General features: G+C 31.3%; 2 protein-coding genes across 2 annotated transcripts in view; one reads left to right on the top strand and one right to left on the bottom strand.

Annotated features, from left to right (window-relative positions):
- Positions 1–22,442, top strand: part of LOC144850232 (uncharacterized) — a 30,700-nt gene that overhangs the window by 756 nt on the left and 7,502 nt on the right. Inside the window, exons 2-4 of the mRNA XM_078707468.1 lie at positions 18,097–18,215; positions 18,784–18,984; positions 19,017–19,301. The gene's annotated coding sequence lies outside the window, so the exon portion shown is untranslated. The remainder of the gene's footprint in view (positions 1–18,096; positions 18,216–18,783; positions 18,985–19,016; positions 19,302–22,442) is intronic.
- Positions 1,736–11,333, bottom strand: LOC144849598 (uncharacterized). The gene is made up of 13 exons (XM_078706561.1): positions 11,196–11,333; positions 8,644–8,679; positions 8,172–8,342; positions 7,783–7,928; positions 6,623–6,718; positions 6,187–6,253; positions 5,547–5,713; positions 5,071–5,194; positions 4,436–4,792; positions 3,920–4,216; positions 3,413–3,539; positions 2,980–3,147; positions 1,736–2,534 (listed from the first exon to the last, which is right to left on the bottom strand). The coding sequence occupies exons 1-13, from the start codon at positions 11,242–11,244 to the stop codon at positions 2,393–2,395; spliced, it is 1,947 nt and encodes a 648-aa protein (XP_078562687.1). The 5' UTR covers positions 11,245–11,333; the 3' UTR covers positions 1,736–2,392.

Below are 22,442 nucleotides of genomic sequence, written 5' to 3'. Positions count from 1 at the left end.
GGATATCTCTTAATTATTTTTACCCATATTTTTAAATGTATTCAATATTTGAAGTTGATCCATGGAGTGATAACATTCTTTTCAATGTTTGAATTGAAGTTGACCGTATGCGTCAAATAATGTGACTGAGAAAAAAATCATGCCTGCTTGGACAAGCTATATTCTTAACCAAAATGGCGGCTATTCCCGAAAATATAACATTATCAGGATCAGTGGGGTTCAGTTTAACGTTATGAATCATAACTTCATCAGCCAACAAAACTTAGCAAAAATGTTACGGTTCATTCATTTTTCGTTTCACAATCAATACATTAATTACAAAATTAAAACCGAAATAGTAAGCTGGGGCGGTTTCCTAAAGATAGTTAAGGATGTCTGACTCATGCGGACAAGGCGTCAATTTCCTTAAGATTGAGATGCTACATTGCGGCCATTCATAATAGCAATTCCGTGATTTCCAAAGCTAATACAGCACTGTATTTATGTGGTCGTTCTCAAGTATCCTAGTCAATGCTGTGCTATAGATACTACACATACTGTAGCTTATAATATGTAATGATAATTATTACATTGACAAATAAGGTATAAAGTTGAACTTTCTGTGGAGAATAACCTAATACCAGAAGCGATCCTAGATTACTACAACTAATATGTGTGAATGTGTATTAAAAAGAACTAATTTAATTTAGTCTAAAAGGGTAACTTAAATTTAATTTTGTCTCTAAAAAGAAACAGATGTATCTGTTGAACAGAATGTAAACTTGTGAACTCATACATATTAACGTGTACCATATATTGAAATTTACTGCACTAGAGCTGAGACTTCCCCCAAGACCTCCGGTATTTAAATAAGATACAATTTAATTTAAATGCGTGTTCAACAGACAGACATTGCATACTTTAAAAATGGTACCTTATTCCGTTTGTGTGAGAAAAATATCCAGCTATTTATTTATAGGTGTGATTATTATTTGTCGTGGTCGGTCGGGAGGCTAATCTATCATGTGAAATTCATGATCTAATGTCTTGACGGTTGTAAAGCTCATGATCATGATTCACGGAATATTGATGTAATTTAATTATACAGTAATAAGGTCTATCTTGTCAACTTGTCTTGTCATTGTTGTGTGTGTTTGTTTGGTAAGGCAGTTTTTATTATAATGCTGTTTTTAGTCACGTGCAAACGCGACTCTACAGCTCACTATGTCGGTCGGTTGGTCGGTCGGTCGGTTGGTTGGGCGGTAAACACTAACTCAAATTTGAGCACGCGACTGCAGCCAATGGCCTTGTTGTACTTCATATTCTTTCTAGTTTTGGAAATAACACATTTCTGACTTACACAATTATGCATTGTAAATATTAGTCATTCATAAATACTTCTTCTCAAACTCGTCACTCGTCATTTAGATCAATTGGGAAGCATTTCAATTAGATTATACCTAGTTCAAGCAATTGCTAATCCAATACGGAACTATTCAAAGTTTCCAATAAAACTCATTTTTATAAGGTAGGCCCTACATGCATTTTGTTTTCAACTGTGTGTTTATGATTGCTATATTTTTAGTCGCGTGCTACGCGACTCTACAGCTCGGTCGGTAGATTGGTCAGTCAGTCGGTCGGTTGGTCGGTCGGTTGGTCGGTAAACACTAACTTGAGCACGCGACTGCAGCCATGTATATGGCCTTGTTTAAAAGACAGGAGAAAATTAAAACAGCATACAAATAAGTTTGTAATGTTAATTTATCAAATGTCTACTTTATTACACAGAAAACATAAAACTGCCATGAGCATGGTTTTGTTTGATTAGCTTCACAAGTCACATTTTACTATTTTTATATTTTTACAAAAGAAAAGTTAGTATTTTACATAAATGATTTACGTATCTTCTATTGCTACCATCGTTTATTTGTGTATGTTGTGATAGTGAACGTTATCAACCCATTTAGAAAGCAAATCAGAGGTACACCTATCTTGCTAGCGTCTTTCACACCTGCTCCGGCAAAAATAAGATAGTTCATTTTCATATGCCAATCGTTTTACTCGATATGCGCGTAGCTGCGTCGTAAAAATGAAAAGGCACTGTACGCGCAATCTGACGCCACCTGGGAACCGGAGCCGGACCGAAGCAGGTGTGGATAGATACGGTTTACTACTCTTCACACAGCTTGTTTTTTAGTTGAATAATGCCTGAGAAAATTTTATTCATAGAAATAAACTTAAGTATTATCATATATTTCAACAAAAAAAATAAAAAAAATAGCTGCATTTTGCAGTTTGTGCGTTTGTCGGCTCAAAACTCAAAATAAATGTTCACAATTCGATTCATATTTAGATCTTTGCCAGTCGAGATTTACATACTGATTAGACCGTTTGCTTTATGTCCCTTGTTAAGTTATGGACCTAAGAAAGCGTTTATATGCATTCTGTGACAGCCATATATTTGTGGAATCGGAGCAAATTCTGCGTCAAGTTGAAACCCGTTGAATCCTGCGGGTATGCACGAAAATTGTTGCCTAGCTCCGACATCGACACACCTATAAATCGAAAAATTAATACAACAATGTAATAAAGCTGTAACAACTTACAGTTCATTAGTCTATTATCATTTTTATTTCAGCAACATTGATTTATAACCGAACATAAGTAATGTTATCCATATATAAGCATTAGGTATGTGTTTAAATTAACTTAAGCCGTTATACAATAACATAAATATATACCGGAATATAATATATTATATAAACAATATTTATATCAAATCAAATAAATATGAAAGTGTAAAGCTCTTTCTACACTACCAAACTTCATGTGACAACCAAATAATGATCATGGAGGAAATATACAGTATATTTCCTCCATGATATGATGTGCCCATATATGGTGGACATCATATCACTACCATATTTGGGCACATGACACTTTTTTTCCGTCAAACTAGATAGTGCAGACAGAGCTTAAAAGCATTATATGACCACATACCGACAATAGTCATCCCGTCCGTCGTGGTTTTTATCTCGCATGTACCATGTGTTTGGATACCCAGGAACAAATATTCCTGCACCTGTCACGTTATAGTTCATCTCTCCCTCAATTGCTGAACCAGCCAATGCGCATGTGATGAAATATGAGGCTCCTTTTCTTATGATCCTGAAAAGTACGAGTGATTTTAATAAATTACAGTTGCAGATGGCACGATTGAGCTAGTCAAAATAATGGTTAATGCAGGGGCGACCACAATATCGGCATGGATTCGAGGCCGACTCTCTCCTAGTGGAACAGGTCTTCTCGGATAAACCGTAGGTCCGGTGTACACAGTTTGTCCGTGTGCACTGTAAGGAACCCAGTTCATTATTCGAGACGAGAATAGTACAGACAGAGCTTTAGAGAGATAATAAATATAAATATAATTCACCTGCAGAAATCATTGGCTACTCCTTGGTCTTGTACGTCAACAAATCCGCTAAACATGGATGGAACTCCTTTGTGTTTAATTCCATATTGTCGAGGCTGAATCTTCGTCCCAAACCTTGGATTGTTTACTACAAAAAAATATAAATCAAAACAAATTGAATAACATTAGACATTAAACATCAACAATTGGAATATTTGTATATCCAAAAAATATACATCCGAAGAATGAGGCAATTCAGATTTTCCTGTAGCGATAATAATTTCATGGAGAATTGCGCCGCATACGTCTGGGTGTATCTGAAGCTGTAGTTCTGAATTCGGGACTTTATTTCTTCCTAAAACACGTGGCCGATATTCATACTGTTTGGGCTAGGGCGCTTCTAAATCTTTGATATTGTGCATTATATATTAGAACCACGAACATTTCTACACAATTACACGTCACGAAGTGGCATAGAGGGAAAATACACACGTCTTTCCGTAGGACGGTATCAGCTTTGCTATTTACCTTGTGGAAGATCCTTAACTGCAATCGATCTGGTTTCAGTTGGTCCGTAACCAAGATAGTTGACAGCTCTTATGGTGAATATATAAATGCCTGGTCTTAGAACCCCACTGTTGTATTCTGTTCGGGTAACAGATACAACTTCTTTGTGCATCAACCCTGTTTCTGGCCTAGACATGGTTATCTCGTAATGTCGCACCTCAGTTCTTGTGTGGAAAGGTCCGGTCCAAGTAAGTTTGACTCGATTTCTTTGTACCTGTCCTATCATGAGACTTTTAATTGCCTGAGGTGGTCTTGTCTCTGAAGAAATAACACATCCGGTTTTATTTGTGTCTATTAGTTACATTAATTTAACTATTAACATATACAAGGTGGACAAATATGGTATGATTTAGCAACTTTGGATATGTTTGATTATTGGCATAGTAAAATACTTTTCGTGAATAGTTAGCACAGCATTATCTAATATGAGTAATTAAGTTTGTAATTAAACAATATGCGACAATGATTATCTTTTACCTGCTAAACAGTCATGGTTAGACTTCCCTAAGCCTGGTAGTGGAGTACATGTCAGCTCTTTTGGCCAATCTACTCTAGACCTGAGCATAGCAACAGCGCATGTTTTCTGAACATCACGGCATGTTTCTCGGCATGGAATAAAAGATGCACCACCATCACAGGCGGGAATGTAGGCTGAGCAAAGAAAATTTTGAAGTCGAGGAGAGCACCCAGAGTCGATCAATTCCCTCCATCTCTCCAATTCACGCGCAGCTTCCTCCTGTGTCTGATGGCCGAACATATTCGGAAAGGAGGTCATAGAGAAGCCAACTTCTTGACAGATTGGAACTCGTACTTGTTCACAGAAATCACTGTGTCCTAAAATGAAAAGAAAATGAAGATGTGTTAATTCTCAAAAAAAACTTGAAAAATAAATTAAAAACAAAATGAAAAAATTACAATTATTTCAACGTTGTTAAATATTGATGTATGAAATGCTATTTACAAACAGAGAGAGAGGAAGTTATGGTGGAGTCTACTCATATAAGTTCGGGTATGTCCCAGACTAAGTAAGTAAGTATATGATAATTATGATATGGTGCTGTTATTATCCACAAAAGAAAACAAAACACTGCTACTATGTTACTGTTACTTACTACTTCCTGGACGTATACTATGGATAAGATTACGACGATTAAGTGCTTGTATTGGTCTGAAGTTGTCAACAATTGATTCAACAGAAGTTCCTTTTATTGCTTTCAACATTCTGAATCGTGACATCTACAAAATAATTTAAAAATTGTAAAAATTAAAGTTCCATCACTTCAGTTTATATGTAGACACGTTGAATACGGACATACCACGTTGACTACGGCCATAGCACGTTGAAACTCGGGTTCTCGGCAGATTACCGAAGTTAGCCAACGTTGGGTTCGATTGCGTTCTTGGATGGGAGAACGTCGGAGAATATCGGATACTGTATAAGACCAGAGAGTGATGGTGTAATGATAAGGAATTGGACTAGCATGTGATAGGCATGAGGGATGAGGCATAGGATGCTGATCTGGATAGACTACAACTATTATACATGACTGTATTCATATGTTTCTTAGCAAACCTTTTTAAAACTTACCGTTGATGGAGAAACACAAATTGGCCTTTTGAAAACAGTCCACACAACACTTTCCCAGCATCCGGGTGTTGTAAGAGAACCATTATAACGATAGTAATCATCCATCTTAGCACCTTTGATAAGATCTCCCAGTTTGATGAGTTGCGTCATTGTAACAGGCGTGTCAGCTAAAAAAAATATATATATATATATTATATATCAATCCAAAGGCAAATTACTGAAAAAATGACAATGATGTGGGTATCAGTGGCTGGATCTCAATGGAGATACAAAAAAAAGCGAAAAGCTAAATCAAAACGGTAAAGTAAAACAGCCAGAAAAGTTAGCAGAGCTTTCGGGCAACACTAGCCTTTCATCAGTGCAAGTGTATATATATATATAAATATTTAGGTATTCTTTGTAATTCTTCCATATCCATAAAGAATAAAAGATAAACATAAAATATGCAGATTGAAACAAGCTCTCCCTCTTATTATGTAATAGGCCTAAACTGTTTCTAAACTACTTAATTCCTAACTTTTCAAGTGTTAGAAATTAGTACATAAAAAGTTTCTTTGTGATTATAATTATTTATTATTATTTCGTTCACAATAAAGTGTTTTTGATACAAAGATTGTGTGTATGGGATCATCAAACATACATTGTCTTTCGATACGTGGTATATCAACGCCAAATTTTTCAAAAGCTGGATTTGTTGGCACGCATACCTGCAATGTAAATTATAGTTATTTTTTATATGTATTAATGGTAATTATTAGTATAATATTCTTGATTTGTTCAAAGCAATCTAATAACAGAACGCTAAACTCGCCCTGCCAAGATAGGAACTTGTTATTAGTCCTTTGATCTTATGTCTGACTGCGAGAAATGCCAACAGTATTGTACTATGTACGGTGTCTGTTAAGCAAACATTTGAGGAAGCCAATTGGCCAACCGAAAATCAGTCAAAATGTTTAAGGGGCATGGAACTTCGCAGCCACACATATATCCTTTGATCTCCGGAGCTCAGTATCATTTTGTTAGATTGCGTTGATGTTTAACTATGTAACAGACCAGAAACTGTGTGAATCACTTACATCAATGAAAAACCCGAGTACAGCCAGTCCTCTTGGTGACTTGATTGCTGTGGCTACATCCGGGTAGGTTGTGTTATCCCAGTGCACAATATGCAACTGAAAGAATGAAATATATATTTAAAAACAACCTGAACTATTTTTTTTAATGAGTAGGTTAATTGTTTCAAAAAAGTAATTTATCTTATTTTTATATAGATTATTGAAATTTATTGTTTTGGGATTTTTTTTTAGTATTTATTTTATTTAATTATTTTATACATCACACTCTGTTATATTTGTATACATTATTAAGGATTAGTGCATTCACTGATTTTTTTGTATATTTTTCTATAAAATTGTATATATTGTTTTTGATTCGAAACTTTTTGTCAATTTTTTGGGATTTTTTTTCCTGAAAACTTGTTTTATCTGTTTGGTCGGTTCTTAATTGTTCGTGTTGATCAAATAAATAATTAAATAATTGAAACGAAAAAATGAATAAATAAATTTCATTTCCTACTTGTGTTTATGTACGTTTCTTTTCTCATTTTAGTTTATCATTTTTTAATAGTAGTTTTGACTTTTTGACTTGGTCTCAGTGGTCGTGAGTTTTGTAATTAATTTGTTATTTGAAATTCTGAAATAAGTTGCATTAGGTTAATTGAGATAATTGGCAAGGAAACACGTACCACTCGGTATCTGTCGCTTGTCATTGAAACATAGTTATAATTATAAATAGATAATCCGAACAATACAGAACAGAACAGTATGAAAGTGGTATGTAAATTGATAATAAAATTCATTTCTTACTAACATACAGATGCTAGTTATTTAATTTATTTTTGCTTAAGAACATCAAAGTAAACCGACAAAATTAACATAATTACTAATTTGATTATAAAAATATAATTAACATATTCCATATACATTAACATTATTATGGTGATTTTAAAGCTTTATAATAACAAAGTTATAAAGAATACACAAATGTCTCAACAAAATATGGAAAGTTCAAAGTTTAAAAAAAACACGTTTATTTCACAGTTTTTGTTCATTAAAGGAAATGGTTAGGCCTATTTGAATACAATTAGGAAATTAGTAAAACTTTATATCAAATGAAATATTTCTTTTACTTAGTTTTAATTAATTTAAAGATGTATGGGTATTTGTTTGTTTCTTACCTCAGCAGGATAAAATTTAGCGTTGAGGGCGTGTTCTGATCCACGATTATTTTTAGCACCCCAATGCAAATGAAATTGTAGCGCTTTATAAGTGCCACCGAGACTGCCACCAGATACAGAATAGTCTTTTAGTAGATCGACAGAGGCTGAGATCAAATAAGAAAACAAACATTTTTAATTACTTCAATCTATCTGAATTATACATTTAAAAATGATAGCTATTGTAGTGTACACAATCTGTAACTTTGTGTTTGTACTTTTAAATTTGTATTGACTGCATACCCAACCTTGCGTTATCTATTTTTTTTGTAATTGTAAACTTACAAGAAAATTTGTTTAAAATAATTAGTGCCTTGTATAAGAAAAACACTATATTAAGTTTAACATACCTGTATGTCCATTGTTTCTTAGTTTCATAATACCTGGCGCTGGGGCATCAAAGTAACCTCCCAACTGGAAGCTGCCCAGGTCAGTTTCCTCTGCTATTGTATCATCTAGATTTATTGGTGATTGACTCAGACCACCGCATTGACTATATGTTGTTTTCCAGAAAGAAGGTCCTAAAAATATATAAATTGTATAAATATATATATCTAAAAATATTTAATCTCTATTGAAAATAACTTCATATTCGATTTAAATTATTGATAGGCCTATATATTTCGTTTAAAACATTCTAAAATAGACATTTTGTAGTGATCTCATTCTATATATTAAATTTATTAATTTTAGATCATACATAGTTGTACAGAAACATAGTATTTTCCTATTTCAAAATACTTATCGCGAAAATATATTGTAAAACAAGAATTTAGTGTTATATTCTGTACAATTACTACTTAGGTTAAATATATGTTTTACCTTTGTTGTCCGGTCCATAGGTCCAAGTAGCTGCCCCTAAAAAAGTATTTTAAACAATAATGAAGTTTCTAGATACTATAGTTAAGAACTGAATCTTCAACAAGATAATTGAGGTGTGAGTTGTTGACGAAACTATTTCACATGTTAATTTATTTGTAATATGTAAAGTATGCATATTATATTTCTTAAAGATATATTGTCCCCCTAAAAAAATATTTTTTTTAATTTTTTTGTTGAATATGTTATTTTAATGTCACATAATAGTTATTCACTCTCACAAAAAACTGGGTCTGAAAAAAAATTATTTACCTGAGAAAAATGTAATTTAAAGCAAAAAATGGTCAAATTGTCTGGAAGACAATGAGTTTTTGGGTAATTTAACTGTTTATTTTGTCTTTTTATAGGTGAAATAATTTTTTCCCCCGTTTTTTTTCCTTATGGAAGTGAACAACTTCATTAAAACTGCAAAATGGCCTATTCAAAGTCCGATTTTAAAAATCTTTATTTTTCATGATTTTGGGGGACAATACATCTTTAATGATCTAGAACCTCCAAATGTTCATTTCTTGATATAGTTTATAGAAGTCCAGATAATATTATTTACTAGTCATTCAGTAGGTCTAAAAGTGAAGCAGCATGAGATTCATTTTTGTGATACAAAAGTCACGTGGAATATAGAATTACTTGAGCCGACACAATTAACTTTAGCTCAATTATGCAACTCATCACTAGGTCAAATGTCATTTATTTTTATCACGTGATTTGTTCGTGTTTTATTAAAGTCTGAGTTCAAATCCCTTTCTGTCGTACATAAAGGAAATGGAAACGACGTGTGTATGACTAAAATGACACGGACAGCTTTTCCCCAGCTGATAGTCCAAAGTTTCTGTTGGCTTTTTGACATCCTTTATCAACTTCGCCAGAATGACACATCGGTCATAAACTCAGCACATAATCAAACATATCCTTAACAGTCTTGTATTACCGGCAAATACGCCAACAGATTTTTGCAAATTAAAAGTAAATTATTTATTCAAATTAAAACGTAAAAAGTGTATTTAATAATAATCGGATAAATAAAAATATAAAAAAATAAATAAATTATCATGGTCTAATTATGTTATTATATTTCATATTATTAATTTTTTACTGTACATTACTTTAAACTAAAAGTACCACCACAACACAATTCATATCTATACTTTCATTAAAATTGCTATTCTACAAGAATAGTGAAATTATACAGGGTTGTTTTTTGGTCAAACTTTAAACACAATTAGTATTATTGTTATATTTCATTTTATTCTAAATTATTCGTTAAAATCAGGGAAGAGTGAACTTCCCTGGTTGAAACTGCAGTAAAAATAATAGAATTTGATTTAGTAAATGCGAGTAAGCTGAGTTAAATTTTTAAGAACTATTAATTATTCATGGTATTACAAAAAATTCTTTAATCACCATTTCCCTATACATGTGTCATCACATAATGTCGTTACGAATGTTTCTACTTTCTTTAAAAACAAACCATATCACTGAGATTAGCAAGTGAAAATAAATGCTTTTTGTAGATAAGTTAAAAGTAATAATTGATTCATTTGACTAATAAAAATGTTTTTTAATTTTCCTAATTTTTATTGATGATTAAAAAAAGAATCAGTCGGGGGTACTTGTAATGATATATACTGATACAACTAACATTTATAATCAATAAAAACATAATTAACTATTTTGTCGCCAGACTGTTATTTGTCTCAATTCTTTAGGTTAAATTATTACTCATTAGTAATGACTAAAAGTATATATATTCAAATTATATATTTGACGAAAGCGTTATATTTTCAATGGTAACCAATTTTAATGTTTAACTATAAGAAAGAGGAAATTAAAGAAGGCTACCTAAATCACCTTTCCTTTACAATAAACCTTTGAGCATATTATTCTTTTTTTTCTACGTGAAAAATTAGATACACTAATAGCCAATAAATATACCAAATTAAACTCCCTTTTTTAAAAATTCGTTGTTTGTATGATCACCTTTTTCCAAATCAAACTTTAAGCTTGTTAGCAAAGTTCATGATGTTAAATACTATATATAATTCAAGTAATCAACGAATTTTGTTTAGAATTAAAATAATATTTACCAAAATTACACGTGTTGCATAAATACAATTTACAACATAGTTCTAAACTATTATTTGAGTCATCTATTTAAATATTATATTTCCTTCCCTTTATAAATATCTTATATACTGTATAATGAATGCTTTTTTACTAACAAAATTAATCATTTAAAAACATAATTACATTATAATCGTGTAGTGAACTTCATAATACCTATAACATAATCGGTTTTCACTTTTGATATCCTTTTGACAAAAACTTCAAGCATAAAGTTACAGGAGGCCTATTTCAATTTTTGTCTGTTATAGCAAATCCAGAAACGTCAAAACATACCATTATAATTATTACAAAATAAAACAGCAAATTGATGAATGATATTCCAATTTCATAACAGTCCAAATTATTAAAATAATGATATCAACTAAACTTACCAGTTGTGATTGCACAAGTATATAAAGTAGCGAGAATCAACGAGTACATATTGTAAAAATTCTTTTCCACGCCGTAGTCTAAAAAAGTCTATGTAACTTGGTACCTCTGTCTTACCGACCAGCAGCAGACGATTGTATGAAATGGATTGTTTGCAACGTTACTGCCCTTTTATAGTCCCCGGCCTCAGATGATATGACCTTAGAAAAAGCAATTGACTCACTCTTTGAGGAAGGAGCTCCTAAATTAAGGTCATGATGTTTGCAACATATGACGATGATGAGAAATCGAAAACAAACTAGCATAATAATTAGGTGGATAATGTATAAAATTAATATTGAAAGTTCATGGCCTGAAACCAAAGAGAAATAACAAACATGTATTATAATTATGACCAACAGAATCTGCATATTAACAATATTACATAAGTGATAATGAAGAATACAATGTTGTATAACTGTTTTGTGACATTCACAGGGATATCGAAACTTAGTCCCAGATCTGACGTTATATTTCTTATTGCGATACTCTTTGATAAATCATTGATAGGCTTAAGAACGATTGATAATTATCAATATAATCATTGAGATATGTAAAGCTGCCCGTGCGCATGTACCGGTACGTAACAAATGACGTTGGCTTACTAGACTTGATCCAAGTAGACGTCTTGTACTTTGATTTGTCTTTTTGGACCCTGGATTAGTATCCCGGATTTTCTAACTGAAAAAATAATTGTTTATAATGCCAGCGTATTATATAGGTTATATAGATATGTATGATGTTGATCTGTGTCATTCGTTTTGAGCAGTCTAGACAACAACTACTACTACTAGTATTTATTTTCGCATGCAAATCGGAGCTTTAATATTTTTAGCAGCACAACAGTTTCCAAGGCTTGATTAATTATTCTCTAATTCGTCGATATAGAAAACATATTAGAAGTAATACACAGTACTTTTAGTTTAAACACCATACTATCAACAATAGTGTTTAGTTTTCTTTCCTTGTTAATATTCTTCAAACAAGCAAAAGCTATTAATCTTCTAATTTATCGTTCGTTCCAACTTAAGCACAGCGACTAAGTTAAACAACAAAAAAACAAACTTATATATCATTATATATATATTATATATCATACAGTCGTCAATATAGTATTGCTTATAGGAAATCTATTTTTGGAATTTGAGATTTGACATACAACAAACGTTTTTTCGTACCCGGATCCCCAAACGACTATATACCGTAGTATAACCTTGATATACAGAAAGTAAGAAAGGGTCACATAAGCTATTAAGCTTTTCAACCAATCCATTACCTTCATATCAAGCAAGTAAATTATATGTTTGTGGTGGGTTTTTTTTTCAATCACTGAACAATAAATTTCATAAAATATAGTATTCTGACAACATTTCAGAGTAATTTTGTTTTTCACTAAAAATTCATATGACCACCGTTATCTCTTTTTCACATAAGCCTATGTACGTACTTTCACTTAAAAAATAAATGTAACGATAAAGAAAAGTCTTTTAGAAAGTATTGCTTTTCAATCAATTAACTAATTAAAGGTAATTGTATAGAAAGTGTCTCTTATCTAGGCTCTCTGACGTCATTGAAATGTAGTTCGTTTTCCAAAGTCATAATCATGTCTGGAAATAATGATACCGCATTTTTAACTAACCAAATAGTTATATAATTTTATTCATTTTTGTATATTCTCTGCTGAATCTATGTCAATTTTGGAAACATAGAGAAATTGATTTTTGTTTTCATTTTTATCTAATTCCTTCATGTTGTAGACGTAATTAAATGTTTGAAATATAATTTGCATAATGAATAATATGTTGTTGTTGTACGAATGGGATATGACAACAGAAGTGTATCTCAGCTAATCAGAGCCCCCTTTTTAATAATTGTATTGAATCATAATAAGGTGCCGATCATTTTGATGTGACATAATAATAAAGATTTTACAATTTTTAATGTCAGCACGAATATTATGACGAGTTGTTTTTATTTACTTGGATTCACATCGTCTATTCGTTATCCGTATACCGCTTTGATATATCTATTTTTTGCTATACTACTAAGGATATCAATCTAAAAATAGAGTTTATCTTACTATAATAAGTTTACAATAAGTATTCACACAATAGAGAAAACAATTTAGAGAAAAATATATGTAAAGAGATAGGAACATATGTATGGAAATAAAAGTGGGATGAACCCACATACCCACACACACAAAGTATTCACACAATATTAATCGTGTTGAAAAGATGACTAATCGTGCCGTCAGAAGGATTGTCGTACGCCCTCACTCGGTTACAATAAGTATCCTGGTACAATTGGTACGGTATTTCTAAATTAATGATTCAGAATTGAACAATAAAAAAAAAAATAGGAAAGAGTAACAATACTGAGAAGTTAGGTGTCGAAATATTTTGTATTTTTAATTAAAAATACCTAATCATGCTATTTATTTATTTGTGGACTCGTCTGATCTTTACGGTATATTTGATTCCAACATCCAACACCTATTAACATAGATCCATAATAAGATAACATTATAATTTGTATAACGTTTTCGTGGCGAAAAAACACATCTACTACTGATAGTTATTTTCCGGTATGTGTTTTTCCAAAAGGAAATAAAGTATGGCTGAGAATGTCGTTGTGTTACGCCGTCTTTTGAATTATTATCATTATTTCTAGAGAACTTATTATTTAGTAAATAGTATTAGGAGTATTTGCAAAAAAAAGTTTTATTTTAGGCTTAGCGAGTGAAGTTAAATCCTGGTCAGGATTGAACCCTGAACCTTAAGATGGAACTGCGCCATTATAATGTTCCTCATTCGTTTCACAGGAATGTACTGTTCCTTAATTAGAGATGGCCCTTTGGATGCTAACAAAGAGAGGTATCATTATTGCCAGGGCGTCGTCATGATTAAAAACCCATCCATACCCCCAACCCAAATCGCATCTGTCGGTGCATGTATTAAATTCACTCATAATTACACTTGACTCAAGTATTTAATAATTGCTATTGTTACAGACATGTAGACTGCTACAAGAGAGAACTAATTTAAATAAATTGCATCAGTTAATTATTTTATTTAAATGATACAAAAGTAAATAATTTTTCCAACTTTCTTAGTAATGAGTAACTTTTGCTTGATTTAGTTAGTTAGAATACAGGAGGAAAAAAATAGGAATTGGACAATAGCTAGCTTTAGACAAGAGAATAATAATACAAGCAAATTACTCCTATTTCAAATTTGTTTTAACCTATGTCTCTAGTGTATACAAGATGTATAAAAGCTCTGTCTACATTGTCAAACCAGTTTGACAAACAAGGAGTGATGTGCCCAAATATGGTAGTGATATGCCCAAATGTGGTAGTGATGTGACATCATCATGTCCATGGGTGCATCAAATTTTGTTGTAATATAAAGTTGATAGTGTGGACAGAGCTTTATTCGTCTTTACTTTTTGCCACCGAGTCGCCTGAAGACACGATCTTTGCATTCGTAGCTCATAAAATAAATGTAGAATCGCCTTCACTCAAAGTTTAAAATCCTTTTGAAAACACACTTTTTTAGTTATTTGCAACTCAACATGTTTAATAATATATTTAAATCCCATTTTATTTCTAAGCGCTTTGGGGGAATTCTGCTGATTGTCAAAAGCGACATATAAATATCGACAACATTTACCATACGACAAAATTCAGCAATGCGTGGAATAATCTTAATAATGTTGATGTAATTACTATACAATGTTTACAATTGTCATTTAAAATAAATTGGCCTTGTTGAAGATGTGATTTTATAGGGGGAAAATAGACTTTAAAATAGATTTTACTGAGATTTGTCTTTATGTTTCCCAATTTTGTACTTCACCGAAACCGGTAAAAAGCTAATAGCTCGGAAACTTTAGCTTAACTAAAAATGACCACAAATGAATGACTCAATCTTAATATTATCACTTAGTCAAGTCTCAAGAAAATAACTAATTATCTTCATGTTTGTTAAGATTTTGTACTTGACATTTAAGTATGAATAACCTTTAAACGTCCTGTAACCATGTAAAAAATCCAAACTTCTAACTGTCATCAATTTTTAGCAGACGCATTGAAACTTGTTACAGCGAGCTTCGTTAATAATTAGTTTCCGGAGCGTGGGTTCGGGCATTTTTTAAACCTCGAAAAAAAAGTTCGTTGGCTTACTAGCAAAGGCCATTTCAAAGAATAAGTTATATAAGCCTACAGTACATTTTAAAGCTTAAAAACAATAATTAATGCGGGGGTTTTGTTTCTCATTAAAATCTTAATGAAGAAATATTATAAAGAAGGGGTTTACAACAACGATTACGAACAGGAACATTAAAGTAAAACAATGAAACAAGATCAAAATTAAACTTAGAATTAAGCCATTTAAACAGGAGAGTTAAGTCATGTCTTGCTCTGACACAATCGTGAGGCCAATCGGCTGCTTGGTCAATGAAGCGCAAGGATTTATTGTGGATGGTTAAGATTTCTCAATACTAATTTCTATTTAATGTTTTGAATATTCTGGTTATTGTAAAATGTAACATACTATGTGAATCATCCATGATACAACGTTTTGAATCAGTCCTTACTTCTACTTTAGTATCGTATTAACTTTTCATGTTCTGAACTTTTACAACTTATGTTTTTACAATATTGTTACAGCACCTGTTAGAAAAAAACATTACCTTCCGAAGTAAAGTATTCAAACCTCACGCTTGTTTGGCCAAGAGAACCCACTAATGGAGTTTGTCGGATGTAGAGGAACTTAGTCATTAATTACCGAAAGAATCAATTAAATCTAAAAAGGGAAACGATTTTTAATTGTCCTATTTCCATTCGTCTTCAATGAATTTGATATGTTTCTCCTTTACTTTTATAATCTGTGAAGAGGCAGTTTTAAATATTTGTGCCAAACAATGGTATCAAACGTGTTCATTAATTAAATATTCAAGGTACTTTATTCAACAATTAACTCCATATATGGTAGGCAAATTCTGAAATGAATACAATGTTTACAACATATTATGTACTTCTTTTAGAATTCTGTCAGCGAAATTAAGAGAAAAATATTAGACAATTATTTAGCATTACATATTAGCAATCAGCAACTTTACCAATGGTATAGAAATTCCTATCGCACTTATCTTCTCTAGATACAGGTAACCAATTCCAGATTAACAGGAGTTTACTTTCAAATTAGAGACAGTTGTTTTCTCGACTTTAAGAGTAATTTTAAATTAATTTGAGAGTTATATCTTTCCAAATAATCAAAATAATAGGAAGAAATTAATGCCTAGAAGAATAATAGGGGTCTACTAAATTATATACAAACATGCATTTCTCCATTTGATTTACATAATTCAGGTGCAGAACTCTCTTCTAAAACGATTTCTTCAAGTTTAGTTTGAAGAAATACATATAAGGAACGTGTGTAAGGCCAAGCAGGAAATGTTTTTATCGTGATTGGCGTTGAGTGAGGTGATTTTAACTGACAGCAGGCTCTAAGACTAAGCTTCAAACATGGTCTCTATTTTTGGAGAGAAAATTAATATTCATTTTATTTAGTTAAAATGTAGGCCTAACTCTTCAGGGGCTCTCTATGAAAAACCTATAATATAGGCATATTCAATATGTTTGAGAAATTGTATAAACTGCATAATATTATCAACTGAACGATATTCTGTTTTTATGCTGTATTTTATGCCATTTTTAAACCATTTTTAAGCCATTTTTTAACCATCATTTTAGACTTTTGCATTGTTTTTAGATTGTTTATAACATTTTTTCTTTCTTTTTAATTGTCTCAAGTTTTAACTTTTTGTATTGTAACATTGTTATGTAATCATGTATTGTATGTTGATTTTGACCGAATAAATGAATGAATGAATGAATGACATTTAAAAACACGTACATTTTTTTAATTCCAATCTTTATCTGTTTCGTCGTAATTTAAGTGTTTCTGAGTTGTTGTAATTGTCTTTGTATCTGTTAAACCAAGATGTAAGTGGCAGATTTGTTTCGGCTGTTGTTTCTGGTTTAAAAAAAGAAAAAAAAGAAATAGCCTGCTGAAAAAGTGTATTTTGTCTTTTATACGTTCAGCCAGCAGCTTTGGTTCATTATAATGTCTATTCGGCGATCTGTATAATGTTAGGCCTGCATTTTCAGCTTCCTTCTTCTGTATACATTGTTACCTTCCATTCTTTAGTCTTCATTAACTGTATTTCCTTCAGCAACTCACTTCCTCTCTCCGGTGAATTGGTAAATTATATTACTAAAGTGTCATGTTCAAGGGACGTTTACCAGCAATAGCTTAATTGGCTTAGTTGTGATAAAATACTAAATATTTGTTGGAAAAAATAGTTTATTTCAATTATTAACTTATAAAAGTGTCGCAATTTATTATTTGTTTGTTTAAGATATTTATTGTTATGTTTCTAAGAGAATCATATATTTGAGAGCAAGTTTTAAAACAAATTATTATACATAATCAAGTTTAGAAAGGTGCCCTATTATTGATTTAACTATTTATTTTTCAATGTCTAATCCCATGATTTATTATGGGTTTTTTTTGTTATGTTTACAATGTTTATAATGTATTTTTGGGTAAATAAAAGAAAGAATTATGATTGAGTATTTATGGATTCCGTCTTTTCATTTGGAGTTCCCTTTGTTTATTGTTCAGACACTATTTAGGGAATCTTTTCATGGTATATGAATATCGTTCCAACATGTTTGACGTACGTGGTTATATTGCAAGTGGTCTTTTCCTAATTAATAATTAAGCAATATTTGCACTATCATTTTAATTTACAGAATAAAAAAGAAAATGTCTATTCTTTTATTATGTGTTTTAGGTGGAACTACTTCAGGTTAATAACGGTTGACAGCTTTCGAAGATTTGGGATTTCACGTACGTCAACATCCAAACTATTGGAACGAATATTCATAGATACAAGGATTATGGTCTGCTTACGTAAGTAGACAGCAATAAACTATTAGCTGAAAATTGTAAATAATCTTCTTGAATCTATTTCTATTACTGGATGTAATTTTTTGGAAGGGAACGCATTGTCACTCCTGAGGACGATCAAAGCATATTCATCGAAACGTCGATAAACTCAATAGTTCTTTTCAGAACTAATATACGTGACTACGTAACTTCATATCAACAATAAACTATTCGCTTTTTATGTTTATGTATTTTACTTATTGTCACTATAAATAGCAGGCATAATTTCATTTACCAATTTTAGGTATCTTTGATGTTTGTTTGATTGTTATGTTAGTGTCATTCTGTACCATGTACTGTCTTAATTGCTGACTATTATGAATTTCTGAATATTTTTTGTTATTTATACGGAAAATAAACTTTCTTGAACCTTGTATTTATGCTCTGAAGGAGCAGTTTTCATTTAAATTCAATTTTTAAAAAAAATACGACCATGTTGAGGAAAAGATAAACACTTTTTATAACATAACTTAAAATAAAGTCAAAATATAAATGAACACTAATGAAGAATAATGCCCAATTGCAACCACAGATATGAAAAAAATGGAATTCCTTCCAAAATTGAAATGGATTAAACTGAATCAAGAAGCTGTTGAAGACAGTAATAGAAATAGATTCAAGGAGATTCAATTTAGCCGCCGCCCACAGGGCATCAGAATTCATTGTGAAGCATTAAAGGGAATAACCACCAAGTACCAAGTACAGCACAGACTTGGCTATATTTCAAAGAAATGTGTTTTTAAAATACATTTCTTAGAAATTTAGGTAAATTACCAAAATTGTCACGCCAAACTATATTTTGGGCCAGTGACCTAGTATAGGGACATTTTCCATGAAACGGATAGGATTGTATCTTTAATTGCTGGTAACAATTTATACTGTGGCTAAAGACGTGAATGTAATCAGAAAGGATATGCCTATTCAATTCAATTGATGGCGAGTGAAAATTGTCCTTTTTAGAACGTCGTTGTTTATCGTGCGAGTTTTCCTGTGACTCATGTCTTCTGCGACGTCAATGTCTTACGGTTAGCAATTCAGTAAATTGATAAAGTATGTTAACTTTCTTTATTTAGTTTTGCCTGTTGTTGTGAATCACACTCGTTATTTAAGAAGTGCTAAATTACGTCAAATGTGCACTTGACAATCATATATTGATTAGATCATGATAATGCGATATGTTCCATGATCTACAACAAATCATAGCAAAATATACTTGACTGCTGCGTGCTAAGGAAACTTCAACATTTTCAAAATATAGTAAATGCGTAAACAATAGTAGACATGTCTTCCGATGGCCGAATTCTTACTTTTGAGTCATGTTTCTTGTGAGTGTTCATGTTATCAATTCTAGAATCCAGAACCCGCCTCCTGAGTAGTAGACTTCTATAATGTTATTAAACTAGTTTACATAACGCACAAGTAGGACTATTTAAGTTGTTCGAAATTCCATAGGAGAATTTTAATTTTTATCACAACAAAACACACCTTTTATTTTATTATTACTACTAATTATTTATTTAGCTATTCATATTAACTCTCTAAAAAGCTCATAAATGAAAATCGACCTTTCATTTAGTTTAAATATTATACCGTAACACCTCGAGACTGAAGCATAATAACGGACTTCTTCTTTTTTGAAGACTCTTGGGTGGGCTTCTTTTCAAAAGATTACTTTTGCAAACCACAGGGGACTTCGTTTCGAGGTGAGATTCTTTTCGGAAAAAATGCCCAGTTGGCTTCTTTTCGAGGTTTTACGGTAATTTTACATTAAGTACCTATCATTTGTATTTCTTGATCCACTTGATATTAGTTACATTTAATAATTCCATCACATTAAGAAAAATAGATAAATAAATAAATAAATAAATATAGTATATAATATGCTGAAATAATCTATAAACGATGTATAAAACATCAACAAAATCAATGACGTCATAAATGGCACACGCTCCCTCTACGGAGAATATGCTTACGTAACTATTGTAAACACCATTAGCGTACTATCGCCTTTAAATACAAGGCAAGTTCTTGCAGGATATGACTAAACTAGTTATCTGGCAGTCGTGAAATATGGTATCTTAATGTCACGATGTAATGTTAATACTGTACCTTTCAGTCAATTTGAAAATAATGTGATTATTCCATGTGTATTTCCCTGCCACATTTTTTGTTATTTGTTTAAATATTAACAACATGTGGAGTAAATCTAAAATATTAGGTTATGTCATGGTACTAACTTATTTGGAATAACTGTAGACTCATCAAACCCGTACAATTATTCTAATTAATAAATCCTCTTTATAGGTGCGACATAGGCCTACACGAAAACTTACATTAAGAGAAAAATGTCTGATTTCAGTTACTGTAGTTCCATTATGATATATAGGTAGATGACCTTGTTTGAAAATGAAAATGTATGTATAGTATATTTTGTGGTTTTGTACTAGTTAAGTCAAGGGGAATTACTAGGCCTAAGCCTCGATGACGTCACTAATAATTGTCGAGTCGGATATAGATTGTTAATATGGTTTTGCATGTGGTAAATGTATAAACCCATATACAGTACATACTAATGAGCACTGAACCATCAGTTTAAATAAATGTTTACAACGTATCTTGCAGTGTAAACAGTTTTACCTAACATTGGAAGATGCTAGGCTTGAGCTATTCCACCGTGGGTAAAATCTAATATCTCGCAAGCAATGAACCTGGGACCTAAACCAATTTTCCGTTTTCTTTATTCCTCTTAATCTATACTCTCGTACTAAATGGTGTAAGATAACATATTTTAACAACACTTTTTGAAGCTTTACAACATAAATATTGTGAATTGGAACATTAGCGCCCTCAATCGTTTATTATGATTTTATACATAACTCAAATTGGAATGCTTTTCGCAATTTCCCTCAACTGAATGTTACTCAATTTTTGTCATTTGAAAATGTGATTGATTGAGTAGTTTATTTCTAATGTCTAATGTAACCGTTACCACGTTACAGATAGCATTACATGATATCGTCAACCATAACTTTTATTAGAGTACCGTAGGCCACCGCGCTTATGAATTTCACTTTCATAAATCATATCTTTTTTTGAAGAATAATCATGGAGAGATTTATCCATTATTGTACCGTTGTTAGGTCATTTACATACATAATATTTCATTTTCAAATAATTTTCAAGTTACCAGTCAAATTCTACTCGATAATCTTATCTTAGTCTTGGACGGTGTTCCTGTGATTTTTTAGTATTTTCACTTTATTATTATTATAACCCTTAAAGGCAACACATTTCGAAAGTTGAAAGGGGCAGTGTGATGTGCCATGACATCAGTGTAAACCATACATAAAATAATTATTACAATTACAACTTTTAAAATTTGAATTCGAATTATTTAAGTCACTTGGTGTTACCATGCAATGTAGGTTAAAATAGGAAAACAGAATAATACACAATTTTTAATTTATATTATAATTTTATATTTATAAATTTATATTAATTAATTAATTAATTTTATTTATACTTATTATCATGTTTATCGGTAACATTCGAGTAATGATAATTTGTATTTTTAATAAAACATCCTCTCTCTTCAACGTTTTTCGTCAGTCAGATATTATGCTTTCAACGATTTGTTTCTATTTTTCTGTTTAGAGCAGGGTGGTTTGTTACCTATATTTACATCCATATACATAATAGTCTGAAAAAAAAATATCTAACAGTATATTTCATTTGAAGTTAAACAGATTTAGATGGGCATGAACTATACATGTAATACTAAGTCTATTAATGAAGTATTTCTGTTCTCATTTATAGCACTATGAAAGAATTTCAATAATAATAATAGAAATAAGCAAAACATACATAAATGATAAACGGTGATATGGTGTGATATATAAAACCAGGGAAGAGTAAAATTACATTGTAATTTCAATCAAAGCTTAACACCGACCAACATAAACCAACCAACATAAACTGACCAACTAAACAACTAAAATTCAAATTATTAAATCAATGACTGTAGAGTTGTTGAAATTGTTAGACTATTATATTGTCGATCTCTGATAATTTCTATTTCCTTTTGCTTTATCCCAAGTTTCTGATTTTCCATTATAAGCATTGTTTGCCAATTGCTAAACAATTTTTGTGAAGTTGAATAGACACGCACTAAAGAGCAATCAAGCGTTTTTA

Source organism: Antedon bifida, chromosome 8, assembly GCF_963402885.1.
Source record: "Antedon bifida chromosome 8, ecAntBifi1.1, whole genome shotgun sequence".
In the NCBI taxonomy this organism is placed as follows: Eukaryota; Metazoa; Echinodermata; class Crinoidea; order Comatulida; family Antedonidae; genus Antedon; species Antedon bifida.
Note: the sequence above shows the minus strand (reverse complement) of the source record. Positions and strands in the feature narration are given on the sequence as shown.

Coding starts and splice junctions, on each gene's coding strand:
- LOC144849598 (XM_078706561.1), bottom strand. CDS start 11,244: ATGTACTCGTTGATTCTCGCTACTTTATATACTTGTGCAATCACAACT. Junction 6,719..7,782: donor CTAAATTTTATCCTGCTGAG/GTAAGAAACAAA, acceptor TCATTCTTTCAG/TTGCATATTGTGCACTGGGA. Junction 3,540..3,919: donor AGTTAAGGATCTTCCACAAG/GTAAATAGCAAA, acceptor ATTTTTTTGTAG/TAAACAATCCAAGGTTTGGG.